At 42.8% G+C, this 13,139-nt stretch overlaps 1 protein-coding gene across 1 annotated transcript in view; it reads left to right on the top strand.

Annotated features, from left to right (window-relative positions):
- IMPG1 (interphotoreceptor matrix proteoglycan 1) overlaps positions 1–13,139 on the top strand; it is a 124,790-nt gene that overhangs the window by 52,279 nt on the left and 59,372 nt on the right. The window contains exons 3-7 of the mRNA XM_056856342.1: positions 321–487; positions 1,697–1,725; positions 4,570–4,637; positions 7,244–7,302; positions 8,106–8,261. Coding sequence (XP_056712320.1) covers positions 321–487; positions 1,697–1,725; positions 4,570–4,637; positions 7,244–7,302; positions 8,106–8,261 — 479 coding nt within the window. The remainder of the gene's footprint in view (positions 1–320; positions 488–1,696; positions 1,726–4,569; positions 4,638–7,243; positions 7,303–8,105; positions 8,262–13,139) is intronic.

Genomic DNA, 13,139 nt, shown 5'->3' with positions numbered 1-13,139 from the left:
AAGAGGAAGCATTTCTTTCCTAGATAAGTTTGCACTTACTAAATGATTCCAGAAAGAGGAAAGTGGTTTCCTACAGAAACCACAAGTTGTCCTTTCTCTTCCCAAAGTAGGAGGCAATCTGCATTATGCTGGGGCTCACAGGCCTGGGGTAGTTTGTACGGGGGAGCAATATATGTGATGGGGCAATAGCTGCAGAGGGGGGTAGAATGATGCAACAGAAGGGATTCTGGGTCAGATAATCTCACGGAGGTTTTTGTTACCAGAACTGCATAAATATTTGTGCTTAGTAAAATACATGTATTCTTATTCTGCTGTCTCAGTTTGCCAGGAAGCTGTATGGGAAGCCTTCCGGATCTTTTTGGACCGAATTCCAGATGCAACTGAGTATCAGAACTGGGTTGCTGCCTGCCAACGAGAAACTTTCTGCATATTCGATATTGGGAAAAATTTCAGTAATTCTCAGGAACATCTGGAGATTATTCAACGGGTAAGTAAGGGTGCGCATTTGAGTAAAACTGAGCTGAAAATATACCTATTTGGCATGCCAAATATATTTGGGGATTTTCTGAGATACCAAAAAAATGGTCCTGAAAAATTTCAGAAGTATTCAGGAGTAACCAGAAAGATTAGTAGCCAGCATTTGCAGGCTCTTGAGATTGTGTCCACACCCCCCATTTTTCCTTTGTTTCTGTGTCTTCTGCAGTTTCTAAGACTTGCCAGGCTGCTTCTGTCAGTTTCAAGTCTGTCAGTTTCAAAAGTTTTTTTTTTCTTTGCCAGAGTTGCTTTGCTTGGATTTGTTCTGTTATGATTCTCTGGTTTGACATTAGTCCTGTTGAGCTTGTACTGCCACCATGGCACTTGGTTCTGCTGGGCCTTTGCACATTGCCATTGGTTCTGTTGGGCTTGCAAAAGAGCCCCCCACCTTGAATTTCCGCTACAGAGACTCTCTGGTTTGATTTTGGTTCTGTTGGGCTTAGCACGTTGGCTCGTGGTTCTACTAGGATTACTGTGTTCTGAAATGGTTCTGCTGGACTTGTTGTTGATTCTTCCATGAGAAACATTTGACCAGTGATTGCTGCTTGCAGGCATGGCTTTTGGCCTGGAAGCAGCTTGGGGGGTTCCCCCCTTAAGAAATAATAAAGGGCAGGTGGGGCACCCTGTTCAGGGACCCATAGAATGGGACCCCATGGTCCAATGTACTTCACATTTGGGGGTTATTTAAAGAATAGGTACTAGCATCTCTGCTCCAGTTTTGGTGTCTGTACTTTTAAAATAACCCAGCCACTCAGAAAGTTTCCCCATAAGGAATAATGGACCCCCCCAAAATTAAAAAACCTGAAAAAACTCAAGCCTGACTACCATACTGGTATTTGGTATTCAGGAATATCAGGAAAACCAATATTTTTCAGGTCTAATATACATGAATCTGCAAACTACTGATTTTTTATTTTATTTTGCACACCCATAAGGGTAAGAGCTGAGGAATGCATTTCCCAGCCTAGAGCAGTACCTCTTTTAAAAAGCCATAGCATGTTGTTTTTTAAAGGTTAAAAAGGTGTTTAAGAAAAAAAACGACAGAGTGAATAATTATATAATAAAAGGCAATGTAAAGGATTGGAGCTTTCCTTTTTGTGGTTGAATAAACTCACAACTAATCCTCTTCTCCTTTTTTTTTAAAAAAAAAACTTTTTTGCAGCGAGTAAAACATAGAACCTTCCAGGACAGGTAAGTAAGCTAAAAATATAGTACTTATTTGTCGATGTTCTTGCTTTTTATTAACAAAACGTAAAAGGTATGTGCTGATTTATGTATTTCCATTTATAATAATTAATTGTATTGCACATGTTTATACAAAACCCATGGATTCAAAATAGATAACATGTACACCATACAGACTATTACAAGTGTTCTAATACAGTTATGTAGTCTCTCTGAAGAATCTTCATGAGTGATACACCTAAACATCTGAGATTCAAACACATTCTCTGCTCATGTTTTATTCATAAAGAATACATTCTGCTATCCTAATCAATTTTGCAAAGATGTCCAGAATAGTAATCTTCCAAACAATGTATCTTAGATTTTGCACTTGACCTTGTGTCAGGGACATTTAGAGGAATATTCAGTCATTCGCTGTTGTGGGCTGAGTATCTTTCAAATTGGAATCACTCCATTTTAAAAAAATAAATACACAGCAACATTAACAAAAGAAGTGTAATGGGGAAGGGTCAAGATCGCAGTTATATAGGGGGTTGCTTCTGTTTATTCTTTTGTTATACAAATAATTTTAAATATACTATTCAGTAGTTTTCAATCACATTTCCAAGATCCTGCTTGTAGAGCAAACTAGGGTCAATTCTTAGATCCTCCTACTGATTGATTGTACAGATAATTTTGACAACTTAAGTGATCACCTTATGTGAGCAGTGTAATATTTTACTAGAAACCTTGCAAAATCCCACTATCAACACCTTTAAATAAAGTACAGAAGTTCCTAATAGAAACTAGTGTGTGGGTTTAGATACGTTTATATTGCTCACACAAGTTATATCCCTTAGTAGTACAGTACAGTGCTAACTATAGTAGTAAGCAGGGGATTTTTTTTTTTTTTTGCTGTCAAGTCATAGCCAACTTATGGTGACCCCATAGGGTTCTCAAGGCAAGAGATGTTCACAGGTGGTTTGCCATTGCCTGCCTCTACATATGAACCCTGGTATTACTTGGTGGTCTCCCATAAAAATACTAACCTGCCCCATGAACGCACTAGAAACTTACCTCGCAATTTACACACGTCCAGTACAAAAGAATCCAATATGACTTTAAATTTCTGTTCCCACCGCGCTGCCTTTCTCCGCTGCATTTGAAAAGTCCAGACCGGCACGCTCCCACGCATGCTCAGTCGGCGCTCCAAGCAAGGATGGCGATTGGTCCAGCGTTAGTAAGGAAGGTGGGGGGAGTGCGGGGGTTGGCTGGCAGCAGGAAGTGGGCTGGCAGCAGGAAGTGGATCGAACACGCATTGCATGTTCCCACTTTCAGGCACCGGGTGTGGAGGACGTGTTATTTTTTTAATTCGCCGTATAAGCCGATGCGCTTAACGCGGCGAAATTGCGCTCTGGAGACGTCCTCGGAATCCTTCGGGTAAGTTGAAGTAGGAACATGCAAGGAAAGCCCGCAGAATTCAGAGCCACAAACGCGCAGTGCGGACATGGCCCAGGACCAACCAAATATCAACCAAATACTAACCAGAACTGTGACAAGGACAAATGGGAGATGCCTAAAGAAGCCAGAATGGCTCCATAAACAGCTTTCTAAAGATTTGAGAAATAAAAAAGACTCATTTAGGAAATGGAAGGAGGGCCTTATAACCAAGGATGAATATAAACAAATAACCAGTGCTTGTACGGAGAGTGTTAGAAAAGCTAAAGCTCAGTATGAGCTTAGGCTAGCGAGAGATGCTAAACACAACAAAAAAAGAGTTCTTTTGTTCAGAGTAAGAAAAAGTACAAGGACATGGTAAGCCAATTTCAGGGACAGGAAAGTGAAATTATAACAGGTGATGAAGAAAGAGCAGAACTGCTCATCTCCTACTTTTTTTCAGTCTTCTTTTGTGAGGGAAACGGTGCTCAGCATGGCAAAAACAGAGCACATGATGAGGGAAGGGAGTTGCAGCCTAGGATCTGCATAGGGTAAAACATAAGCACCTAGTTTCTTTAAATGAAACTAATTCCTCTCAGGGCCAGATGAATGGCATCCAATGGTACTGAAAGAACTTGCGGATGTAATTTTTGAGCCTCCGTCCATTATTTTTGAGAATTCTTGGAGAACAGGTGAGGTGCCAGAAGACTGGAGATGGGCAAATGTTGTCCCCATCTTCAAGAAGGGGGAAAAGGAGGTTCATCAGCATGGTTTCTGTGCATTCCCGGACATAAAAACTATGCATGTGCAGGCCAGCCATGGAGAACTTTTCATGGAAAGCTCTAGAAGGGGCACTTCCCCCCCTGCCTGCACTCATCTCAGCCAGTGGCTCTTCCCACATGACCATGGGGGAGAAGGAGCGGCCATCCCTCACCGCCGTGGAGAGAGGACGCATGGAATAGCTTCTGTTCACTTCTACCAGCGTCGTGAGTTAATCTGATTAGTGAAAGTCATTGTGAAGTATTCCCAATGGCTTTATTTAAAAAGTGTTCCACTTGTGGAACAAAGATGGCTCAACGTATGAGCATAAAGAATGCCTCTACCGTTTGGGGGAGGGCTGTGCCATTTCATCGTGTAGGGCCTCTGGCTTACTCACCTCAAAAGTGAGGCAGGAAAGAGTGTCACACCTCAACGCTTCCTTGTATGAGAAGCCCCTTCGCCCCCCAAGTCAGGTAGAGCAAAAGAAGGACTCCTCACCGGCCTCGACCGTGATCTCTTCCCAATCTAAGAAGGATAGGACCAAGGTACTACTCAAACATGCAGCCTCTGAGTCTCTGGGAAAGAGCACTAAAAAAGAGGGCACTGTGCTGTATACATAACTAATGATAAAACTAGCATATGTCCTTTGTTGATTTCTTATTACTTACTTGGTAGGAAAGAAGAAATTTCAACAGAGAAAACCAGTAGCAAAAAGTTTGAAGAATTTCCTTCTTTTACACCAGGTAAATAAACGTGAATGTCTTTCCATCCATGAATATTATGTTATTGTAGGCATTGTTTAAAATTCTGAAATGTTATGGGCATCATGAGTATAATATTCTAATGGCATAATATGCTTGCACTGTAGATCTCATTCTTCACATGGTTGAGCGTACTCTGCAGACTAGCTTTTTAAAGCTTGAACTCTGTTGCGTTTTAACTGTGCAGAGTTGTGCATTATTCATCTTGCTTCCACTGGGGAAAAATGTTAATGAAAGAAGCTGCAGAGTAAATGATTGGACAAGAAAGTGGCTGCAGGCAATTATATTTGTGTAGGTTGAGGTAGCATTCTATCAGTGGCATGTTGCTTAGTGATGCAAGTGACCATGTCTTAACAATACATGAGAAAGCAAAAGTTGTTGATGTGCATACAGAAATTGTGTCTGAACCCACATATGCTGAATAAGCATGCAAATCTACACTGAGCATATAATATTTCAGATGCATTCACACTGCCTTTTGTCCTGGAGAATCCCAAGAACAGCTCAATCTCCACACGTAGAGATGACTCCAGAAAAACTACCTTGGGAAAGTGAGGGGTGGTGAAAACCATAATTAAGAGAGCCAGGATTTTGCTGATTGTTAGACTGAGCATCCTAATTCTTCTGCAATATACATTTCATCATCTGTATCTAAGGTATGGGTGAGTTTGGAAGCTGTATTAGGAGAGTGCTTTCTTGCCGATTGTTCCCAAAGAAGGCCTGTTTTTGATGAAGTGGAGGGCAGCTTTCTGGATTTTGCACTGTGGTCGTTTATTCATTTGAAAGGTCAGAAACTGTTGACAGTTACTTGTTTGACATTAATTCATATGCATATAAACCTCATTCACAGAACAAAGCCAGGCTCTTTGTAGGGCTACCAACCTCCAGGTGGGGCCTGGAGATCTCCCAGAGTTTAAACTGATCTCCCAGCTACAGAGATAGTTCCCCTGGAGGAAATGGCAGCTTCAGTGGGCAGAGTTTGTAGCATCACACCCCTACTGAACTCTTTCACCTCCCCTCTCTAAACCCCATCCTCCCCAGGCTTCACCCCCAAATGTCCAAGTATTTCCCAACCCAGGGTTGGAACCCTACAGTCTTCTTACATTGTTGATATGCCCTGACCTGGATGGCCCAGGCTAGCCTGATCTCGTCAGATCTCAGAAGCTAAGCAGGGTCAGCCCTGGTTAGTATTTGGATGGGAGACCACCAAGGAATACCAGGGTTGCTGCACAGAGGAAGGCACTGGCATACCACCTCTGTTAGTCTCTTGCCATGAAAACCCCCCAAAAGGGGTTGCCATAAGTTGGCTGCGACTTGACGGCACTTTACACACACACACACGTTGTTGATATAGGCAAAACTCAGCCTGGGCCTTGCAGGCTCGGTTCCTTTTTCTGTCCTTACAGCAGTGGTTGGCACTGGCTTCTTAAGGGGGAAGATCACTTCAAAGGAGACCTCTTAGGGGACTGCCCTTGCACATGGACAAACTTGCCCAGTCCTGCTTCTGCCAAGGAGAGGCAGTAAAGGAGCTGGGCTGCCCCAGCTAGGGAAGCTCTGGCTTTTGCTTTTTGTTTGGGAGGTGCATGTGGGTCAGTGGGTGGGTGAGTGAATGAAGCGTCTTTAACCACTTGTGGTTTTAAAAACTGTAACCCATGCTGCAGGGTCTTAATATAACATGCACTGATAGAGTGAAAGGGGTAGCAGAACATTTTGTGAGAAAGGCTTACTATTTTTTGGTGTCTTGCAATTTTGGGGGAGGGACTGTGGCTCAGTGGTAGAGCACATGCATGGCATGCAGAAGGTCGCAGGTTCAATCCCGGCATCTCCAGTTAAAGGGACAAGGCAAGTAGGTGATGTGAAAGACCTCTGCCTGAGACCCTGGAGAGCCACTGCCGGTCTGAGTAGACAGTACTGACTTTGATGGACCAAGGGTCTGATTCAGTATAAGGCAGCTTCATGTGTTCATGTTTTGACATCAGATTCTATGTGGGGGGTATCTGGGTAGTGTTCCAATGCCAGGTTCAAAGGAAATTACATTCATCACAAAAAAGGAAGAAATTTTCCTTGTTTCACATGAGAGCTGAAGGAATCAGAGTTTGCTCTAGCTAGTAGGACTGTTACAGCCCTGATAAATCTGGCTCGGGAGTATTCTGTTTCAGCTGGCAGGAAAAGAATCACATTAAAGGGAAGGAAGGCCTTCTTCAAGTTGATTTGCCAAAGCTGCAGCAGGTTTGCTAAACAGGGCAGTCTCTTTCAAGGGAAACACTGGCATTATCCTGACCTGTAATAGGTTGGGCCACTTATTCAGAAGAAGTCTACCTCTGATCTTTGTGGGTACAAACTGTACATCCACAAAGAGGTACACCAACAAAATGTTTCTCGTCCAATATGACAGGCACAAACTCTTTAATTTGTGATTTTGTTCTCTTTTGCATTTTACATAAGCCAAACTGTGTTTTAATGCACTGCTCATTTTCAGGCAGAGACTGCTTAGTTTTGCAATTTGCTAATTCATATTCTGTTCTTCTTGGAAAAGAGTAAACTGTAGCACAATGAAGTTCTTAACCCCTCTCTACCTCCGTATGCAGCTGCACCTACTGGCATCTTAGGCAAAGAGATTGTCAATGACACCAAGGCTCCTGTGAAGGTGAGGACATGTTTAATCCAGCCAGGCATTTGCCCAAACGATTTGCACTACTGACATCACATTTCAATGGTTTCCATTAACTTGAGGTGTTTTCTTAGCATTTTCCTGTGAGCTTACTGTGAATAAAGTTGCTTACCTTTGTGGAAAATAATAGATATTTCAGATAGCTTTAAAGCAGAGGTTTCACCCTCCTCTGTTAATCAAGTCACCCTTATTACATAATCCAGTTCTATTACAAATGCTATAATGGGGGTGGGGGTGGAAAAACAAACATTTACTGTCATTTGCTGAGCGTCAGAAAAATAAAAAAAAATAAGGAAGAATTTGGGATGGGATAATCCCAACATACCCACAACATCCTCTGTAACATGACAACACTTTGGGTCACTCACATGGGAGTAAGCCCTATTGAAAAAAAGTGAGACTGATTGCAAGCAGGCCTGCTTCAGCTTGCTGTCTGTGTTTCTGCACAACTTCAAATGTTTTATATATGGTGTCAGCATCTCTAAAAGGGCCACTTCTCCTTCCCATGAAAATCCGTGTAGAAAATCACAATGTTGCTGCTTCTGATTGCTGTAATGTTGTTACTGACAGTATCAATCTGTAATTAGGAAATTGGACATTGTGGGATTCAAAATATAGAACTAAAATTGCAATCCTAAACAGGTGTTTTCATAATCCTACTGAAGTCTACTCAATGGGGAATACTCCCAGGAAAGTATTCTAAGGATTGTGCTGCAAATGTTAGAAAATAATACATTGTGCTTGGCTCAGATTTATTGCCTTTCCTGTCATTTTTTCAGGAACTAAAGCCAGAGGTTCCAAACATTGTCTCTGAAGTTCCTGGGGAGCAGATGGTGGAGTTCAGCGTCACCCTCATCGACCAGGAATACACTCCAGAACTGAGTGATCCTACATCCCCTCAATACCAGAAGCTAGCTGCCAAATTTCAGCTTCAAGTAAGAGCACAACCCAACAGCAATAAAACCCATGCTTTGTTTAATGAGTTTTGTTCATGGAATAACATGCTGATATTGCAGTGCATTTGATCAATAGGAAACTTGTCTTCTGTTTGTTAGGCCACACCCAAATATTATGCACTGGCATATAAAATTCTTAGTTATATTTTACATAAATATAGCTTTCTAGGGGAAAAAAGGAGGAGCCCTGTGGTGCAGAGTGTTAAGCTGCAGTACTGCAGTCAAAAGCTCTGTTCACGACCTGAGTTCGATCCCGACAGAAGTTGATTTCAGGTAGCCGGCTCAAGGTTGACTCAGCTTTCCATCCTTCCGAGGTCGGTCAAATGAGTACCCAGCTTGCTGGGGGTAAAGGGAAGATGACTGGGGAAGGCACTGGCAAACCACCCCACAAACAAAGTCTGCCTTGGAAACGTCAGGGTGTGACGTCACCCCATGGGTCAGGAATGACCCGGTGCTTGCACAGGAGACCTTTACCTTTAGGGAAATAAAGCATAATCCAGCAAAAGTTAATATGGAACAATAAGGAATGCTTAAGTATCCCCCATTGACATCAATGGGACAGCTTAACTTTCACTATGTCAGCTATTTCATCCTTGATTATGCTTTCTTAAAGCTTCATTGCACTGTCAGATTGGTACCACAGATCCAAATCAATAACCCAATGCCAATCTACAAAGAGCAGCGTGCTATTTCATATATCTTTCCTTTTTCATACTTAGTAGCACAACGTTGTAGAACAAATTATTGGTGCTGTCACCGCAAGGTCAATGTAGTAGGCACTGCAACATAGAGATAGGGACTTGTCTCATGTTACCTAATAGCCACTAATAAGACTTGAAATATGTTTATCTCTATACATGGGAACACTCTGGCTGTCAATCTGATCTGTAATAATGCTGGTATTACCTTCTGTATTATCATTCTCCTTTATGTCATGTGGCTCAATGGTTTAGAAATTCCAGTATTCAAACCACAGAATTCCCTCTGTCCTGACTTTCCATGTTATGACAGGTAGAAATTGATAGCATCTCATTTTTCCATCAAGCTAAATATAGACCACTGTCCTGTCATAGGCTCAGCTGCTCATCTGGTAGTGTGGGTATGTGGATTGGCAAATACTTGTCAGTTCTTGGTACAGGGCTATGTTCAGCTTGTTGGGCATGAGCTCTGCAGACCTACACTAAGGTTATAAAGTGCAGATCCTGCTTACCATTTAGACATGGAAGGAAAGAAGAGGAGGAACTGTGAGGTAATGTACTTGATAGCAAAATCATGACACATTGCTTCAACTCCTGCTTATATGGAGCAGGGTGATCACAGAAGTGATTTGAGGTTCATCCAGCATGGTGTAGTGGTTAAGAGCGGTGGTTTGGAGCAGTGGACTCTAATCTGGAGAACCGAGTTTGATTCCCCACTCTTCCACATAAGTGGCGAACGCTAATCTGGTGAACCAGGTTGGTTTCCCCACTCCTACACATGAAGCCAGCTGGGTGACGTTGGGCTAGTCACAGTTCTCTTAGAGCTCTCTCAGCCCCACCTATCTCACAGGCTGCCTGTTGTGGGGAGAGGAGGGGAGGGGAAGGTGATAGTAAGCCGGTTTGAGTTTCCCTTAAGTGGTAGAGAAAGTCGGCATATAAAAACCAACTCTTCTTTTTCTTCATGGGTTGAGGAGGCTCAGGTTTCTCCCCCTGTCACTTCCACATTTCAGACTTCTTTTGAAAGCTGTGCACCAGCTAAAAGCTTATATCTGTTCAGCTTTTTCCAGAAAACATATCCTAGAGGAAGTCCCCTATTCAAATATTTAGGTAGTGTGTGGTATAGTCCTCCCTGAGACTGTACTGGACATAGAGCTATGTAGAATTGTTTCTCTGAAAATGGCAGGATCTCCCAAGGGCATTCAGTGATGGTACATGCTTCTTAGAGGCCCATCCTTGTTCTGCCTCCATTCTTGTTAATGTTAAAATTGGGTCTTAGCTAGACGTATCTCCCGACATCTAACAAGCATTGCCTGGATCCCTTCAGCAGCAAAAGACAGACTGCAAAGATACCCAGTCAGCAGAGAGCATTAGCCGTACTACACACCATTAGAGAAAGTCATTTGAGCCTAATCAGGAATTAATGGACAGTACTTGTAGTCATTTCATTTCTACAATAAACCTAATGAGCAATTTAAATACGAACGTTGAACAAAATTAGCCACTGTTGTCTGAACTCCATTTCAAAGGAAGCAGCCAGGAGACTGAAAAAACACACATTCTCCTCTAGTTGTTTGGTTGGGCATTATCATGTTTCTTCATAGAGTTGGTTCAGAGGTGGTGTATTTATATCATTAGTAAAGCTAAGTGCCTGCTTCATTAGCTATTTAATAGTCAGCAATTAATGACAGGGAGGTTGCCTAGTTGAAAGTTAAGCAAAAGTCAATATGAGAAAAGGGCGAGGAATGGTGTTGCCTGAGGTTGCTTTCAGGGTTTTTTTTTTTTTTCCCCTTTGCCTTTTGGAATCCTTAATCAATTGCAAAATGCAATGTTTGTCTAGAGGGTGTTGAAGGAGATTACAGATAATCTTTTCCTAAAATATAGCACATATTCTTGTGGAAAGTTGCTGACAACCTTTCCTTACTGTGGCACTCTTATCGATTTCTGACAGCTTATAAATTGATTACCTAACAACAATAGTTTGGAATTCATTATGTTTTTAAGTAAGATTCCAGAAAGCAAAAAAGAAGTGTGTGTGTGTGTGTAAAAATGTTTAAAATGTGCTGACACTGCTTCTGACAACTTTGCAGTTGTTCTAGCAATTATTTCAAAACAAGGCACTCACCAATGAAATTGTTCATAGACCTAGTCTTTGTGCATAGATTTCTTTTCTCCCTCCAAAAACAGTTTATAGGGAATAGATTGGGGGATTCTGTCAGAACATACAGCTGTAAGTGTTCCCATACGATGCAGAAAGAACAGTGGGAAGATCTTATTATTCTTGGCAGGTTTCCATATCTTCTTTACCATCTCTTCCAAGATGGCACGGCGTGGCAGGGAGCAAGACCTTAAATGGCCTTTCTATCCACATGGCTGCTGCAGTAAATGTGTGCAAAGAAGAAGGGTCAGGAGTTTGCACTGCTTTTTGTATTGTAATTACCACTTGACCTGTTTGCCAGGTGGTAATGTGTAAGTTGTCACTTGGTAAAGGGTGAAGTGGCAGTTCCATCCTTTGAAGGGTTGCATTGAAGGCCGTTAGACTTAGAAAGATGTAAGTCTGCTTCGGATGGCACTCTACAGGGAGCAGGGTTGCCAGGTTCCTCTTTGCCACCTGCGGGAAGTTTTTGGGGCGGAGCCTGAGGAGGGTGGAGTTTGGGGAGGGGAGGGACTTCAATGCCATAGAGTCCAATTGCCAAAGCGGCCGTTTTCTCTAGGTGAACTGATCTCTATCAGCGGGAGATCAGTTGTAAAAGCAGGAGATCTCCAGCTAGTACCTGGAGGTTGGCAACCCTAACAGGGAGGCCTAAGGCATTCCCAGTGGTGCTGTGAACAAAGGCAGAAGCAGTCACGGTGAGGCCTCCTTTTGCTGGTGCAATGTGCTGCCAATGTGCTGCCAGCCTGTGGAGGCACAGGCAGCACTGCAGGCTTGGGGTGCCTGCCCAATGCTCAGTTGATCAGTTGGTGTGGGCATGCAGTTCCTGGTGCCTGTGGAGCTGGTGGCATGATGGGCTCTAGGACAGGTCTAGGTGTGGGCATAGCAGATAGGGTTGCCAACCTCTGGGTAGTAGCTGAAGATTTCCTACTATTACAACTGATCTCCAGCCGATAGAGATCAGTTCACCTGGAGAAAATGGCCACTTTGGCAATTGGACTCTATGGCATTGAAGTCCCTCCCCAACCCATCCTCCTCAGGCTCCACCCCAAAAACCTCCTGCCGGTGGAGAAGAGAGACCTGGCAAGCCTAAGAGCAGCTCAGTAGCCACCCCAGGCAGGAACCCAGCTTGGGCAGATAGGTTCTGGGTCAGGGCAGGAAAAGTCTGCATGGGAGGAGTGCAGAGGGAGGGCCAAGGTGAGGCCAGCTAAAAGAGGCTGGGGACTGAGGATAAGAGGGGCTATACCAACATAGGGAGGGAGAAGCAGGAGAGCTATACAGCTAGCTGGTGGAAATGCCGAAAAGGCTGTTCTACCCAAGAGGAGGCTGATAATCTGCAGGGCTGATTGCCCCGGAGAAAGTGGTGGTCTTATCCAGCTTAGTGAGGTTTGGGGAATAAACACCTGTAAAAAACTGGGAGGGGGGGTTGTGGCCAGCATGGAGGGATGGTTCAATGTACCCCTGCCCTCGGAGGGTGTGTGTGTGGGAATAGGACAGATTTTGACTACCAAAAATGCTGTGCCAAGAATCATGGGACCAATCTAGACAAAGAGGCTGCAGGAAAGAGCTAGTAGGAGCCAACCCTGAATCCTGTCAAAGCTCTCAAAGGTTATCCACTCTCAGGTGACATCAATATTACTGCAATACACACTACTTTTCAAGAGGGTTCAATGAAGATGACACTTTACCACCTGCCTTTTCCTTTCTGGACTCAGGTCAAAAAATTTTTTAAAGATTTTATTTTTTATAAATATAAACAGAATAGCAAAAAAAAAAAAAGCCATATCACAGCAACAATTACATCAAAGAAATAGAAAAAATATACATATGATATCATAAACAATAAACATGTGGTGATAGCAATAATTATTAGCAGTAAATAGTGAAATAACAGTTTGCATTAAATGGTTTGCATTAAATAGTTTGCATTATATTATTATCATAATAATATACCTTAGCATAAATCATAAGATACCCCATACAATGCTTGGTAAAAATAGATTTTAAAAG

Source organism: Euleptes europaea, chromosome 10 (assembly GCF_029931775.1).
Source record: "Euleptes europaea isolate rEulEur1 chromosome 10, rEulEur1.hap1, whole genome shotgun sequence".
NCBI classification, from domain to species: Eukaryota; Metazoa; Chordata; class Lepidosauria; order Squamata; family Sphaerodactylidae; genus Euleptes; species Euleptes europaea.
This window is presented reverse-complemented; position numbering and strand designations above follow the sequence as displayed.